The sequence below is a fragment of the Ceratotherium simum genome, chromosome 30 (genome assembly GCF_057802395.1).
Source record: "Ceratotherium simum simum isolate JZ-2026a chromosome 30, ASM5780239v1, whole genome shotgun sequence".
NCBI classification, from domain to species: domain Eukaryota; kingdom Metazoa; phylum Chordata; class Mammalia; order Perissodactyla; family Rhinocerotidae; genus Ceratotherium; species Ceratotherium simum.
This window is the reverse complement of record NC_141929.1, coordinates 14,962,171-14,979,884: the sequence shown is the minus strand read 5'-3', so window position 1 is coordinate 14,979,884 and position 17,714 is coordinate 14,962,171. Positions and strand designations below refer to the sequence as shown.

The 17,714-nt window shown below is 39.7% G+C and overlaps 1 protein-coding gene across 2 annotated transcripts in view; it reads left to right on the top strand.

The window, feature by feature from the left end:
* The window catches only part of HYDIN (HYDIN axonemal central pair apparatus protein), a 323,416-nt gene that overhangs the window by 20,587 nt on the left and 285,115 nt on the right, over nt 1–17,714 (top strand). For both annotated transcript variants that reach the window (XM_004431814.3, XM_087419963.1), the window contains exons 5-6: nt 6,438–6,637; nt 13,296–13,420. In XM_004431814.3, coding sequence (XP_004431871.2) covers nt 6,438–6,637; nt 13,296–13,420 — 325 coding nt within the window. The remainder of the gene's footprint in view (nt 1–6,437; nt 6,638–13,295; nt 13,421–17,714) is intronic.

Here is a 17,714-nt window from a genome sequence, read left to right as displayed (position 1 = left end):
AATAGTTCAGGCAAAAGACGAGGGTGATTTAGACTAGGGTGGTGACAGTGAGGGTGATGAGGCGGTGGATTAAGGATATATTTTTGATGGTAGAGCTGTCAGGATTTGCTGATGGATTGGATAAAGGGTGTGAGAAAGAAAGGAGTCTGGTTTGACTTATAGTATCTTGGCCAGCAACTGACCAAATGGTGGCACCCTTTCCCGAGATAGGGAACAGGGGAAGAGAAGCAGGTTTGTGAGGCCGGGTGGACGTAAGGTAGGGAATCAGGAGCTCTGTTTTCCATGTGTTAAGTTTGAACTTCCCGTTAGACATCCAAGTGCAAATATCAAGTAAGCAGTTAGATACAATTATCTTGGGTAGAAGGGAGATATTGGGGCTAAAGAGAAATATTTGAAAATTCTAAGTGTAAAGATGGTACTTTCCCATAGGGTGGATGAGATGACGTTGGGAGTGAGGGTAGATAAAGAAGAAGTTGGGAAAAGGAAGAGATGCCGATGGAGGATGACACTAAGAGGGGTAGTCATGAAGTGGGAGGACAACCAGCAGATTACAGAGCTCCGGAATCCAAATGGATAAAGTACTTCAAAAAGGAGAAGATCAACTGTGTCCAAAGCTAGGAAAAGTAAAATAAAATAAGGATTTGGAAGTAGCCATTGGATTTGGCAAAGTCACTAATGACCTTGGCAAGAAGCGTTTCTGTGGAATATTGCGTACAGAAGCCTGATGGGGTGGGTTGAAGAGAGAATGGAAAGTGAGGAGGTGGTGATATTGAGTATAAGTGACACTTACAAGGAATTTTGCTGTAAAGGATAATTGGAAAAATGGGGCAGTAGCTGGAGGTTGATGTTTGGGTCATGGGTAGGTTATTAATATTTAAGATGAGGCTATTCAAGCATGAATATAAGCTGATGAGTGAATGTTCAGTAAAGAGGAAAAAATAGTGCTTCAGGAAAGTCCTGGAGTAAGCAAGAACGATTAAGATCTAATACACAAGGAGAGGGGTTGGTCTGGGATAGGAACAGAAGGGAAGGCAGAGTATATGGATATAGAGACAGGTAGATTGGTCGATTGAAGGGTAACTTAGCAAAAAAACTCAAGAGGAAATTAATTACCTTAAGTGGATGATTTGTACATGACTCATGAAGTATCCACATTGTCATTGTATACTAAGGATAAAAATGGTCAAAATAAATTTGGAAGTCTCAGGTTTCTTTTCAAGCCAAAGGTCAGAGGCCATTCTCTTTTAACAGATGAAGAAATGCACATGCTGCTAGGAAGCTGAGACCCCAGCTAAATCATATGAAGAGTCAGAGTGGTAGAGGATGAGGGCCACGATACCTGATCAGTCTCCTTTTTAAACTAATTAGGTCTTGAGAACTGATTCTTCACTTTTGAAGAATTCAGATTGAGAAGATACTGTATAATAAATACTTTTAACTGGTTAGGGAATTTATAACATTTCCAGAGACACTGAGTATTAAATTCACTGAGTCCTAATCAGATCTGATTTTAGCCATTCCTCCATCAAGTGTAGGAGTGGAGAGAAGGCAGAAAGAGGATTGGGAGGGCTTAACCACACTGGCCCTTGAATGCTGTGAGAGTCATTTGCTGCAGAAGATATCACTTTCCTTTGCCTGAGACTTTAAAGGACAGAATTATTGCCATGTTTGCTTTCTATCATGGAGCTAATATAAAATCAAGATTCATTCTTTTCACTTCTCAGAAAGTCAAATCTGCCATTTTCATATTCTACTGCTGGTTTCTTAAAGTTTGAAAGATGGACATGTTGGAAGGAAGGCTAACGGGCAAAAAATGGATTGGAAGTTTCATTTGGAGAGCTTTGTTATATAGGATAACACTTTAGGGTATAAAGTAATTTATGGCTAAGTAGTTCTCATTCTCATAGTAGAGGGGAAAGAGCTTGGAATAAATATTTTGGCTCTGAATGGTGCCCTGATTGCTCTGAATCTAAGTACAGTGGAAGGGACTACATCAACTGAAGTAATTCCTTAGCTTGCAGGCTGACAAAGCCACCCAAGTCATAACATTTGAATGAATTTTAAGCCAGTAGAGCAATATATAATGGTATATTACATAATCTAATATAGTCATATTAAATACAGAACTTCAGAGATTGGAATACATTTTTAAGGAGTTGTTTAAAGAATTTCTTCATACTCTTTTATGAGTATGTTAATTGATTATGAAAAAAATATATAATTCTGATCAAACTTTAAATCTTCCTCATTTGGAAATTTGAAAAGGTTTGGAAACATCTTCATGAATATTTCAATTAGCCTCCCAAACTATTTTCAGCTGTCTTCAATTCCTTATAGAAGAAGGCAGAGAATATGTAAATACAGAATAAAATGAGACAAATTACTTTGGGATCGCCTCTCGTCCTGGATTCAGCAGCATCTTTTGTTCTTTCTCTCAAAGCCTCAGTTAATATTAAGTTTTCTCATGTGCCAGTAGCTTTCCAGTTTCTAATGCCTAACAAAACCTTTGCTTGCTGGGGTTGATCTCCTAAGAACAAATGAAAACAGTACTTATCTCTTTAGGATTCTGATGTAATCAGACTAGACTGTTTCGTTGTTGAATTCTGTGGAGTTTTCTAGGATCAGGTATTCTTAGTGTAATTTGTACTTCCTTATGTCTGAATAGCAGAATTTTGAGCCTGGCATGATCATCTAGAAACCAGAATCCATGGAAGAGCTCAAGTCCGACAGCTCAATTTTAATAAATTTCAGGAGTACTGTCCATTAATTTTTACTACATGCTCCTACCATAGGACCTTTATATTTGCAATTCCCCTTGCCAAGAACACTCCATTCCTAGGTCTCGCCTGACTGGCTCCCTTTGCTGTTCAGGTCTCTATCCAAATGTCACCTCCTCAGGGAGGTCTCCTTGGTTGTTCTAACCTAAAGCAGCCCCTTCCCATATTATCATTTTCCCATGTTTTATTTTCTTCAAAGCCCTTGTTGTTTTCTGAAATTATCTTGTTCTATTATTGTCATCATCACCAGGATTATCATTATTATCATCCTCACAACAAGAGTAAACACAAGCTGAGTTTTCCCTATGTGCCTTACACAAATCATAGTATTTAATACAACATTTTAATAATGACAGCTGACATCTATTGAGGACTTACTACTCGCCAGATGCTAGGCTAAGCATTTACTGCACTAGGCCAGGTCAATGTCGTCTCTTGCCTAGACCACTGCAATAGCTCCTAACTGGGCTCCCTTTTCCCATTTTAATCTCCTTACAGTTTGTGACGCACATAGCAGCCAGTGGTTTTTCTAAAACATAAGTCAGGTACATCAAGATCAGCTTTCAATGTCATTAATGCTTTTGGCCATCTTCAGGTCCTAACAATGGCTTATGAGATCTGCTTGATCTGGCCGCCCACAACCTCCTTGCGGTATCTCTGACCTCTCCTTACGTTGTTCCCCTCTGGCCACAGGCTCCAAATCACACTTCACCCAGATTGCCATCCATCCACGTGGCTTCATTTCTCGCTTCGCTCAGGTCTGCTGAAATGTCACCTCCTCATGGAGCCTTTTCTGACCACCCTGTATAAGAGAGCGCTCCAATCGCTCTCTACCCCCTCATCTTGCTTTATTTTTTTCACTCACCACTACCACTGTGATTACTGTATTACTCATTTTCCTGCAGTCAGAAAATATTTGTTGAATGTTTACTAAGTACTAGGCCCTGTTCTAGGCACTGGGTATACAAGGTCAATACGATGAGAGAATCTCTGTTGACATGGAGATATTAGGGGGAGGTGTACCATAGACTCAATAAATAGGTAAAATATATAATATCTTAGATGACTTTGGGGACAACTAAAGCAGGACGAAAGGCTAGGAAGTAATGGGGCAGGGGAGGGGGAGTTAAGTTTAAAATAGGGTAGTCAGGGCAGGCCTCAGTGAGAATGTGGATGACTGTGCAGAGTCTTGAAGGAGGTGAGGGAGCAAGCTCTGTGAATAACTAGAGAGAAGCGTATTCTGGACAGAAAGAACATATGTTCAAAGGCTCTGAAGGAGGAGCATCTCTAGCATGCCACGGAGCAGCAAGGGAGCCTGAAGCTGGAGCAGAGCCAGCAAGGGGGAGAGGAGGAGATGTGGCCAGAGACTGACAGGGGTGCCAGGCTGTAGCTCGCACCAGCCCTCCAAACAAGCCCTCCAGCTCTCAGCTTGCAAGATTTTGAACAGAGGAGCACCTGAGCTGACTTACGTTTTAACTGGATCCCTCTGGCCCTTGTGTGGAAAATAGACCTTGGGGGAGCAAGGGTTGAAATAGAGTACAGTTAGCCCAGGAAAGATAGGAGAGCCTAGGGCCGGCGTGGCAAGGTGGAGATGGTGAGAAGTGATCGTGGTCTGGCTATATTTTGAAAGTCGGTCCTACAGGACTTACTAAGAAATCGAGAAATAGAGCAATCAAGAATGGCTTATTCCACTGTTTTAAATCCAGACCACTAGAAGGATAGAGATGTCACTACTGAAGCAGAGAGGTAGCAAGGGAACAGATTTAGGGTGGAGGGAAGGTCATGAGCAGGACCTCAGCTGGCATTGTGGAGCCTTTGTGGGCAAGAGAAAAAGGCTCCCCCTCTGGGCTGATGCACTTGGAGCCAGCAGAGTGGGCTGGATTTCAGCCCCTATTCCTTCCCCTCTGTGGGGCATCTTTATACACAGTTGCAGGCAGTGGCATTAATCAGGGGCTTTGCTTTGGGGCATGGTAAGTTTGCCATGATCCAAGGAGATGCTGACTGGGCAGCCACGTATGAGTTTGGAGTTCAGGGAGGCAGAGAGATTCCAGCTGTAAAGGCTCTGTCGTGAGAGCATTCCTGGCTATTTTATCTTTATATTTATTTGTGTATGTCTAACATTGTGTATTAGATATGCTTTATTTACCTGTTCACTGTCTCCTCCATCATTATGTAAGCTCGAAGTGATGCATATCTGTGCTTGCTACTTGGTTGTATCCCCAGACCTAGCTCAGTGCCTGGCACCTGAACACTTAATAAACATGGTTGAATGAATAAAATAATTGGGGATACCACTGCTTTATACTTGTCCTGTAGGTTTCATGAAATTGGGTGCATGGCCAGGTCTATGTGTCAATCTGTATGTCAGACATTCCCATTCCTAGTCTATGCCTAAAGCTTCCACCACTAATGCCGTTTATTACATGATTACCGAAAGGACATTTCAGTTCAAAGTGGACTTTACATTTACCAAGCTTGCCTTGCAGCTAACACACCCACTAAAATGATGGGAAAATTTTAAATGAAGAAAAATACACCTGCTTTAGATAATCAATTCCTTTCCTAACGGCATCTGAGCTTCTGGCCTGTTCTCAAGGGGACTGTTAACACTTTCCTTTTATATTTAGTTTTGCTTGTTGGTGAGGGTTTACTTTTAACTTTTTTTCTTTGCTACATTGATGATGCGAGTTCCATTTTTCTATCTTATGAGACGACATACAGGGTGACTTAATTCAGCATTTCTGTTGCATTTAGACTCAAGACCCGGGAAGATTCACGCCCAGGGCCTTAGCATTTTTATTTGGAGTGGCTTTGCACAAGACGTGAGGTTTAAACTGGGCTATGTATCAGTTAGCTATTGTTATATAATAACAGGCCACTCCAAAATTTAATGGCTTAAAATAGTAAACATTTATTATTGCTCACAGGACTATGACCCAGTTGGTCTTGGGGCCCACTCACACGTGGGGTGGGCAACTCTGCTCATCTTGGCTGCGCTCTTTCACATATCTGATAGTTGTAGGCTGGGCTGACATGGCCCTGGGTGGGACATCTGGGATCTCATTCTGCAGTAGGCTAGACCAGGCTTGTTCACATGGCAGTGGCAGGGTTCCAAGAGAAAGATTGGAAATGCCCAAAGCTCTTTGAGGCCTCAACTTAGAACTGGCACAGCATAACTTCTGCCACATTCCATTGGTCAAAGCAAGGGGTGGAGAAATAGACTCCACTCATGGTGGAGGAGCTACAAAGTCATATTGCAAAGAATGTGGGCATAGAGGGACCATTGATTGGAGCCAACAATCTAACACATGGGCTTGAAGGATAAATAGGTAGGATTTAGAAGGAGGATGTTAGGGAACTGGTGTGAACCTCCTCTGATCTAAAGAAAAATTTGCCTTGAGTGTCCCCCATCCCATCTCCCTAATATCTGGGAAACACATGAAACATAAGCTTCTCTACTGGCTTGTTAATACTTGAACTGTTCTCTCTCTCTCAGAAAAGAGTATTTCACTGAAAGTACATCTATAATTGTCTTGAGAAGGTTTCACAGAATGCATTAAGTTGTTTTGCAAGATGCCTGGCATATGGCCATATTTCTTGCACAGTTATGTTGATCACATTGATGTTTCCACAAATAACGATTGTACCCTTCTCTTGTAGGATTACGCCCATATGTTGACCTGTGTTACTGAAAGAGAAAAGTTTATTGTACCCATCAAAGCTAGAGGTGCACGAGCCATCCTGGATTTTCCTGACACACTGAATTTTTCCACCTGCCCTGTCAAATACAGCACTCAGAAGATTCTGCTGGTGCGAAACATTGGCAACAGAGATGCTGTGTTTCACATCAAAACTCATAGGTATGCATTCCTTCTGCTCTTGTTTTTGATTGATTATAGCTAAATCTTGTCAGTGCAAGTAATTTGCTAGAATAGCAGTCGGGGTAGAACTGCTTATGACAATCTTCAGTTGCAAGATTGATGCTCACTGATGTAGAGCAGACTGCCACAGGTGAATCAGTCTGCACAGGTCCCGTCTCCCTTGGGGGCAGGGGGATTGTCCACTTTTAGATTCCAGGCCACTCTTTTGCCCTGCAACCTCAGCTCTGATGGGTTCAAGAAAAGTTGTGATTTTGTTGTTTATCTGGTTTTTTTTTTCATTGTTAGAGTGGGAGAGACACTCTTCCAGCTTTCTGCATCCTAGGTGGCAGCAGGACTCTGAACCACTTTAGATAAATCAACCATCAAAGGCAAAGGAAAAGTTCTTTTGAAAACCAATGTCTCCTGGGATTGTTCATAAGTGCTTACATAGCCTTCGTTTGTCATCTCGTGGTGAGACTCATGTATTTTGATTGAAGGGGAAGGAAGCAGGTTGTTCAACTGTTTCACCATGACTTAGAAAGAACCAATCTTTTTTAATTTAAAAAAGCCCTCCTGCAACCACCAGCCATACTACACATTAAAAACTTCCTGTTGCGTGGGTATTTTTGCAATGAAAAAGCAAATCTACCCAAGGTGGAAAACAAGTGCAGGCAGCACATCTTCCTGGGCTGTTTGGCTGAGCCTTAAAAACTACAGATAAATGGCAGTGTCTTACATATCACATTCATGTAAAGTGAAACAAAATCACTTCACAGATTTAATAGTGTGAAGTTGCAGGAGAAGATCTAAAACTTTTCTATCCATTTAACTATAAATATGACTCATCTTTCCTAATATAGAGACACTTCTAAGGTAAGATAGTGAGCCAACTCAAGGACTAGCCAGGAATCATAAAGACATTGGAAAGTCTAGTCCAACCTTCTCATTTTACAGATGAAGGAAGTAAGGTCTGAGAAGGGAAATGACTTCTCCAAGTTCCCCCAGCCAGTAATAGCAAAACCCAGCTTAAAACAAACATAGGCCAGTTCTGGGCTTGTTCACCCTCAGATCCATTTCTCACCCTTCCCCCGCTCTGCTCACTGTGGAGCTGTGTTATCACTGTGGGGCTGTGTAGACCTCCTAGCCTCCTGGGTCAGCTGGATTCCAGGTGGGTTTGACCAGCGGGGGGCGCTAAAAGGAGACTGGGGAGTAGACGGAAGCCAGGACATTCCTCCTCCTCCCTCTCTGACTCCAGCAGAGTCCTCAGCAAGTAGCTGCATGTCCTCTATGGTTCTAGCTCCTGTCAGGCCTGCCATGCGTCCAGCTTCTGCCAGGTCCCCAGCATCTGAAAACACTTCTTCCCCTCCTTTTGTCTCCAGCCCAGTGGTGGAAATGGCTTATTGCTGTTACTAATCCCTGAGCTGTCTCCCCATCTTACGGTGGGCTTTTCATCTCTCCCATCTTCTGTGTAACCAAGTCTCTCAATTAAATTCCCTGTCTGCAAATATTTTTGTTTTCCTGTTTAGACTCTGCATAAAATAGTAGTTTTATGTTCTTTCCACAAAATGCATATTTTCCAACCATGTTGTCAATTCTGTGAGCTACCTCAAATCCTTCCAATAAATCTCCTTTCTGTTTAAGCTAGCCAGAGCTGGTTTCTGTAGTTTGCAGCTGAGAACCCTGATGGCTACAAAGAGAAAGGGTGCAGTTGAATTTGTGGTCACATCGTATTGAATCAGAATCTCTGGGGAGATCCCCTGACGAGTATCCATTCTAAAAATGCACAGGTGATTGTGTTGCCCAGACAGGGTTGAAGACTACAATTTCAGTTAACATGATTGTCAATAGACATGGTAGAGCAGTGGATATAACTTGAGAATTTGGAGTCAAAAACCCAGGGTCTACTCTTTGGCCACTTTCAGAGTCAGTATACAGTTAGAAACAATATCTCACAGGAAATTGTTTAAAAAAAAAGATCATATTCTTTTCATTGAACTAATGATTTAATTAATGGTTATGTTTGTGAATGGTTAGGTTCATATAAATTATGAAAAATAAAACTTTCTGTATGTGTCTCTTGCCCCCATTAGAATGTGAGCTTCTCAGATGCAAGGATTGTATCTAACTCTTCATTTGTATGCCCCCAACATCTAGCAAAGTGTCTAGAAAAAATGTCTCAATAAATGTTTTTACCTAACCAACAATATATCACAGAGGCAAAGCTGCAACTATAAACCTCTACGATAATTTAAAATAAAAAAACATGCTCCAAGGACTATAAAAGAGGCATACAAGTTTTTTACACTAATAAAAGGAGCTGCAATGTGCTATAAAGTATACAGAGAGCATAAACAATTACTCTTCAACTTTTTTACAAATTTGACCTAAATCTCTAGTAGATACCAGAATACCTTGGACTATTAAAGTAGGATTAATTTTGGAAGATGAAATAGAAAGGATTAAGAAGCAATTTCAAAATCTAAAACCTCATGTTATGAATCAGTAAGACAGCTTATCTGAAGAAAAAATACTAATATTATGTTCAATATTTAATATAATAGAACCAATATGTAGTTTTCTGCTAAGATATTGCATCATTTGGATGGAATAGTTTTAGTTCTTAAGAGCAGTTCACAGTGGATTGAACAAAAACTCAAAATCTTTCTTGTGGCTCATGATTTTTCACAAACCCGAGCTCCTTCCCTAATCAAGTTATTGGGTATTAATGAGAATGTGATATTAAAACCAACATTTTGGTAGACAGAGCCAGCCTTGTATCCTTTTACCTCTTTGTAAGAGCATTTTCTGATACTTGATATTTTCTAGCCTGTTCAGCCTGCCTGCCTTTAGTAAAATGAAGTACGAAATCAAATTATAGACAATGTTTAAGCACCAGAACTTAACACACTCTACCCAATTAATGTCTGATTTATTGAGAAAGCTTAGGCATCTCTAAGTAGCAATGGCTATCCCAGATGATTTTCTAATTACTGAAGAAGTTTGATGTAGTATAAACCCAACAATTAGCACAACGGGAAAGTTTCTGTTACCTCTGTATGGAATTTGGATTTCTGGAGGTCCTAGTGAAGGGTCACTTTGTCCATAGAAAATGAGCTTAGATTCTGCAATATTATACTGTCCAGTTCATTTCAAAACTGTTCTTTTGCTACCAAGGAATGTTTGAAAAGAAAATGAAAACACAGTGTGGGAAGAAAAATATTAGGAACTAGGGAAGCAAAGATAGAAGAAAATATTGCAACATTGTTCTCAAAGTCAGGAAATTGGGCCCAGTTCTCAACTCTTCACATTCTCTCTGAGGCCATAAGGAAGGAAGGAACTTTTAAGATGGTGAGACTCACTTTCATCTCCCATGAAGTAGAGATTCTTGAGATCCTGAAAGTCTGCTCCTTTTCTGTTCCACCAAGATGTTATAAAGGTTAACTAATGATTAAACAGATATTTTTATAGTTAATTAAATAATAAATTTCATAAAATATCAATTTATAATGAAATTATAAATTAATTTATAATTAATTAATGAAAAACAAATATTTTTATTTCCTTATAAAAGTTCGTTATAATTCAATTCAGGAACCTCTTCTGAGAGGCTCCTGTGCGTAGAGAACACAAAGTGGTGTTCCCTCAAAGTGGTGGTGAGAGACACAAAGATGAATCTAACCAGGTGGCTTCCGCCTTCAGGGGGGTGGGCAGGAAGAACTTGAACTTGAGGGCAGCCTTCCATCCCTGCTCCACCATTATCTAGTTTGGAGCATCTGTTTTCTCTTGTCTAAAATGCAAACAACGATATCTGCTTTCACAGGTTTTTTTGACATCTAAAGGAATTGACATTTATAAAGTGCCCAGTGTGGTAGCCAGCATAGAGTCCATGCTCATGAAATGTGTTTGCTTTCCCTGTCCTTTCATCTCACTATTGAGAGAGGCAAGCATGAAAACCAACTATAGTACAAGGTGCACTGAAGTAAGACATAAAAAGAAAGTTATAGCCTCTGAGAGGAAGGCGACATTATTCACAAGAGGGAGAAGCAGGGAAGACTCTGTTTAAGAGGTGACTTCAGGTCTGGGCTGTGGTAGGTGACTTTGGGAGAGTATGACATGTAGAAAATGGTGAGTATTCCTATGCAACCCTAGCAATTCTGGAAAGTCAAGGTGGGGGCACAGTCTGGCTGGAAGGGAGAGGAGGTGCAGTGCTAGGGGAGGTTATGGGTAAAGAGACTAAAGCCCTCCCATCCCATCCCACCCCAGCCTGACTTGGAATGTGACGGGTGTGTAGGATATTTGGACAGACATATGTGTTTAATGAGAATGCGAAAACTGGTTGGGAGCAGATTGTGTGGGACCTCAAATGCCTAAGAGTTTGAACTTTATTACACAGATTATGAGGGCCAGTGAGGGTGTTTGAACAAAAGATGGATGTGTTATGACCTGTGTGTGTTTTTTACAATATCTCTAGAGCAGTGTGAAGGGTTGAGAGGAGAATGATATAAACTTGAACTTATCTAAACACCCAAGCTCATATTCTATCTAGGAAATGAGGGACATAACAATAACACAAATAATCATAAACATTTGTTTAGCACTTCCTATGTGCCAGACATTACTCCAAGTACTTTGTCACCTCCTTCAGTGCTCACTACAACCCTGTGAAGTAGGTGCTGTCATTACCCTCATTTTACAGTGAGGAGACTGAAGATTCAATGACTTGCCCAGGGTCATGGCAGAGTTGAGTTTTGAATTCATTCAGCTGGCTCAGTGGCTAGTAACTCCTCCTCCACAGTGTTCTATGGCAATCCTGGGGTTCATCGGAGGATTGGTGCCATAGGTATGGGAGAAGGACAGACAAAGGAATGAGAAAATAAAGAAGTGCATGGAGAGGGAGAGCAAAATAGAGAGCACGAAGAAAATGAACAGTTGCCCACGGTAGGAAGCACTAGAGGTTCTGCAGTAATAATCTCAGGTACCACCAGTGCTACCCTTGTCATAAGCTCTGAACCTTCATAGAAGAAGGTGAAACCTATAGGTGAAAACCTACCTTCATAGGTTTTCTGAAATTAAGTCCATTACCTAATGGAAAATTTAAGGAGTGAAGACTCTAAAAACAGTTGTGATAGAAATAAATAATCAGAAATTGCTTAGCCTGCCAGATACATTGTACAACATATTACTTTGAAAAACTAGCAATTTAAAGAAGTGAAATGGACCATGAAAATAATTAAATGGGCTGGGTTTCCTATTTAGAAGGAAGTTATTTAAGGTACTTCATAATCCGATCCAGCTTCTCTCTTGCTACTCCCTTCCAGGACAATTAAACTAAACTATTTAAACTATTTAAACTATTCCTGTTCCAAAATCCACCCTACCTCACCACAATGTCTACATGCCCAAATTCTATTTTCAAGACACAGAATTTGTCCCCAGTTTGCCTTTCCAAATGCATTCTCCACCCTTCTCCAGCCTGCTCTCACCCAGGAGGCTGACCTGTATGTATGGCATAGGTCAACAGGCTCCTATGCCTTCTAGATTCTGGTTGGGTCCAGCCAATGGGAGTCCCAGCAGGCAATCAGACAAGAGGATGTGAGGTTAGGACACTTTTCCTCCTACTGTCTTTCTTGTGAGGCCACCTGGGCTGGCTGTCTCTCTTGACTAAATAGCTCCTTGCTTCGCATAAGGTAGTCTTGTCTTAGGAGTCTCATGGGTTTCAAAACCACTCCTTCTCTTTGGTTCTTTGGGCCTACAGGTGGTAACAGCTCTACTATTAATAACCCTAGATGATTGCATCATCTCTTGTAGTTCTCCTGTACTCCTTCCTCCCCTTTTAAATAGACCCTTTGTTAAACAGCCCTCAAATTATGCTTATGTGATTGTGTCATCACTTTCCTTTTCGGGGCTCTGGTATATTTTTCCATTATGAAGCCCTCTCTTTTCTGAACTCTCATAAAACTTGATTTTTATCTCTTTGAAGGTACTGTTCTCTTGCAAATTACCGTATCTGCATACATATTGTAAGTCTGTTTTTCTGGAATCGCTCAATGAATGTTAGAATTGTAACCATGAGCCCTCCAGGACCAGTTCAGTTGACCCTATCTCTTATCAACAGAGTGATTAAGAATTGCCTTTCAGAAAATCTGCAGTGTCACATAGCCAAGGCATGTGCAAAAGAAGAAATCTTGACCTGAAATGACGGCAAAACCAATGATCCTTCTTCCTTTGGAACCCAAAGACCGGGACACGACCTGAACTTGAAAGTCAGACTCTTATCAGAAGCAAGGGGTCCCTCATCCGGGGAGATCCTGTGTTAAAATTCCTTCCCTGCTTCATCATAAATGTTTAGAACCCTGTCATAAATGTTTAAAACCTTACCATAAATGCTTGAAGCCCGCCAATCAAAACCTGTTCCACCAGTGTTTCTGCATGCCAGACTGTTCTCCCTAACCTCTTAAATTTTGCCCCAAATCCTGAATCGGGAAGACAGATCTGAGGGCCCATGCCCCCTGTTCTCCCTGCAGATCAACTTCACAGAATAAAGCTGATCTCTTTTCCCAAAGGCTGATGCCGTAATTAATTGGTTTGTTTATGTACATCAGGCAAGTGAACCCCAATTTTGTGTGGTAACAATGGTGTGTCTCCATGTGTGTTGTAGGCCTTTCTCTATAGAGCCATCTGTTGGAACTCTTAATGTGGGTGAGTCCATGCAACTAGAAGTAGAGTTTGAGCCACAGACTGTGGGCAATCACAGCAAAAGACTTATCGTGTATTATGACACAGGTAAGCATTATTCTTTGTTAAAAGTTCTACATGTTAAGAAAGGTCAGATGGGAAATATGATGAAGGAAAATAAGAAATGGTTATTCTGGTAGCATTAGAATAAGCTAAGATCCACAGGGTAAAGAACTGAAGCATTATTTCAACAGAAATAATGTTGAGCCAGATAAATAAATTCCACCTAACTGGTTTCTCCAATGCTTGAAAGCCTGAGGCCTCAGGAAGGAATTTATACCCAGAAGTCACACTGGTAGGTTGAGGTTATTTATATGTAAATGAAACTTAAAGGTAATGTAATACCTCATGGGTTTTCCATTTGATTTATTGCTGCATTTGTCTAACATTTTGAAAATGTAAACCCCCATTCAGAATGTTCTTGTGTGTGCCCACTAATCTATATAAGATCCAGCTACTTTAATCCTTAGAATGTGCAAATGTCTTAACATCTTACTTAAATATAGGACTGTGTCTATTGCCACTAGCATTTTCTTGAAGGCCACACCTGCATAATCATGAAAATTACACATTGCTTTTGTAAATATTTAGTTTATAGTGATGCAGACTGCATGTACCTTTGGCAAGTCTCCGGGGTTGTTAAGTGGTCCTGGCTCCACACTGCCCAGCATAACGACAACACATAACCAGTGGCACAAACTATCTTTCTTATCTTTTCACATTGGCCATAATTCACTGGCTGCTAGCAAGAGAAACCTAACCTGAAGTAGCTTAAGCAAAAGGGGGAAGTTTTGGCTCATGTAACCAAATTGCAATAGCTTAAAAGCACAGATCATGACACATCAAGGATGCTGATTTTCCAAAATAGTTGTGCCGTTTTACATTCCCACCAACAAAGCGTGAGAGATGCTTCCCATCCTCGCCGACGTATAGTGTTGTGTTGTTGATTTTAGACATACTGGTGGTGTAAAGTGATGTCTTCTAGTGGTTTTAATTTTCATTTCTCTAATGAGTAAAAGTGTTAAGCACCTTTTCATGTGCTTACTGGCCATTCATATATCTTTTTTAATGAAGTGTTTTTTCAAGTCTTCTGCTCATTTTTTATTGAGTTGTTTTTCCTTTTATTATTAATTTGTAAGAGTATTTTATAACTTGATATTCTGAATACTAGTCATTTGTCAGATATATGTATTTCTCCCAGTTTGTAGCTTGCCTTTTCATTTCCTTAATGATATTTCTCGATGAGCAGCAATTTTTAATTTTGATGAAATCCACATTATCCATTTTTTTCTTTTAAGATTAATGCTTTTTGCCTTCTTGCTAAGAAATATTTGCTTTCTCCAAGATCGTGAACATATTTGCCTGTGTTTACTTTTAGAAGGGTAATAGTTTTAGTGTCTATGTTTAGGTTACTGATTTATCTTTGATTTCGTTTTTGTGTATATGTGAGCTAGGGACCATGTTTCTTTTTTTTCCCCCCATATGGATTATTGGCTCTTCTCCATTCTATTACCTTATTCTAGAACTCTAATTAGTTACTCTATTATTCAATTACTTAATCTATTATTACTGTATTATTTATTCTATTTAACCTCTATTCTATGTTTTCCATTTCTTCCATTTTATGTCTCTGCAGATTTCTCTGGACGCTTTCTTATCCATTTGATAATTTCCTTTTCAGTGAAATCTCATCTGCTGAGTTTTGCTTTTTCAATTAGTATAATTATTTTCATTTCTGAAAGTTTTATTTGGTTCTCATCAAATCTGATTGCTCTCTACTTTTCTTTTTTTTAAGATTTTGTTTATTTATTTTTTCCCCCAAAGCCCCAGTAGATAGTTGTATGTCATAGCTGCACATCCTTGTAGTTGCTGTACATGGGACGTGGCCTCAGCATGGCCAGAGAAGTGGTGTGTCGGTGCACGCCCAGGATCCGAACCCGGGCCGCCAGCAGCGGAGCGTGCGCACTTAACCGCTAAGCCACGGGGCTGGCCTGCTCTCTACTTTTTTATTTTTCAAGTTTCCCTTTAATTTCTTAAATATATGAAGCATAGTTATTTATATTCTGTACCTGATAATTCAAATGTATTAAGTCTACTTATTTAGTTAGCTTGCTGTTTATTATTTCTGATGGTTTTCAACCATGGTAACTGTAGGGGAGGAAAAATATCTTTTTACTCTATTCTTCTAGGTTTGTAACTAGGGCCCCTGTAACAGAAGACAGATAAACAGGAGAAAAACATACAAATTTATTTAATATAAATTTTATGTGACACGGAAGGCTTTATAAGGAAATAAAGACCTGAAGAAGTGGTTTAACCTGAGCACTTTCATGCTAAGTTTGATGAAAAGTGAGAGTCAGGGAAAAATGTGATAGGACAAAAGAGAGTAGGAGCTAAGTGTAGTAAACCGGGGGAAACAGCAAGGCCTGCTTGTTCAGATTCCTCTCGGCGTCCCTCTGTCTTTGGAGATAAAGATGCTCCTTTCCTCCGGGTATAGGAAGGCACCTCTCACGGGTGGTCTTATAAGCTGCTTGAGGGGAAGTTCAAAAAATCCTTCTTGCACCTGCCGTTTCTCATATCCCTTCAGCTTGAAATATTCAATATTCCAAGGAGGCAGATTTTGGGGTTGTGTGTCCTGATCTCCATCACATCTTCTGCCCCTTTGTGCTTTGTAATTGTTGGGTTTAGCATCCCTGCTTTGGGCAGGCCCTGGACTTGATGTCCTGTCCCAGGCACACAATGCAGTAGTTAAAGCAGAAGTTCACGCGTTAACAAATCCCTTATAGCAAAAGACAGCTTTGCACTGGATTATTTCCCAGCATTCTTCACTGCACTTCGATGTCCTTATTTTCCTATCAGGTTAGTGATGCATTTTAAAGTAGTTTAAAAAATATTTTATTGAGTATTTTGGCTATTTAATTCTCCAGTTTAATTTGATGCTTAAAACTGACTCTAATTTATGTCTTTTTTTCACATTATTCAGCATTATCTATAGAGTAGCTCCCTGTCCCACTATATAATCCTTTCTATATATCATGTTATAAACACGGTTTATCCCTCCATGTATTTAGATTTACTTTAATTTCTTTCAGCAGTAGTTTTCTGGATATAAGTCTTGAACATTTTGGTTAGATTTATTCCTATATATTCATTGGTCTTTGATGATCATGTGATTTTTTATTACATTTTTTAAATTGAAGTATGATTTAGATACAGTAAGATGCACAGATACAGTAAGATGCACAGATCTTAAATGTACGGTTTGATGAGTTTTGACAAGTGTAAATACCTGTGTAACTACCACCCCATTCAAGATATAGAACGTCTAGCACCTCAGAAAGTTCCCTCATGCCCCTTTCTAGTCAATCCCTGCATTCCCTATCCCAGAGGTTCTGATTTCTATCACCCTATATTAGTTTGCTTGTTCTTGGACTTCAAATAAAGGTACTCAAACAGTATATACTCTTTTGTATCTGGTTTCTTTCATTCAACATCATATTTTTGAGATTTATTCATATTGTTGTGTGTATTGGTACAGTCACGCACCACATAACATTTCAGTCAACAACGGACTGCATATCCAATAGTGGTCCCATAAGATTAGAACCTTATAGCCTAGGTGCATAGTAGGCTATACCATCCAGGTTTGTGTTAAGTACACTCTATGATGTTTGCACAACAAGGAAATTGCCTAACAACATATTTCTCAGAATGCATCCCTGTCGTTAAGTAACAAATGGCTGTAATTTTCTTTTTACTCCTGGGCAGTATTCCACTGTATGATTATACATAATTTATTCATTCTCTCATTAATATAACTTTGGATTGTTTGAAGTTTTGCACTATTATGTATAAAGCTTTAATAGCCATTGTTGTACAAATCTAGAGTGTGTGTGTACATACGTTTTTATTTCTCTTGGGTAAGTATTTGGGAGTGGAATTGCTGGATCATAGAGTAGTTATATGCTTAAACTTTATAAGAAACTTCCAAATAGTTTTCTAAAGTGGTTGAAACATTTTACATTCCCACCAGCAATGTATGAGGGTTCCAGTTACTCCAAATCCTCATCAACTCTTGGTCATGTCAGTCTTTTAATTTTAGTCATTCTGTTGGATATGAAGAAGTATCTACTCTGGTTTAAATTTGCATTTCCCTAATGACTAATAATGTTGATTAACTTTTCATGTGCTTCTGCCTATTTTTATGTCTTCTATTCTCAAGTGTGTTTTCAAATTTTATGTCCATTCTTTACTATTTATCATTTTGTTATTGGTTTGTAGTTTTTATATTTTTGGCACAAGTCTTTCAGAAATGATTATTGTGAATATTTTCTCAGTCAGT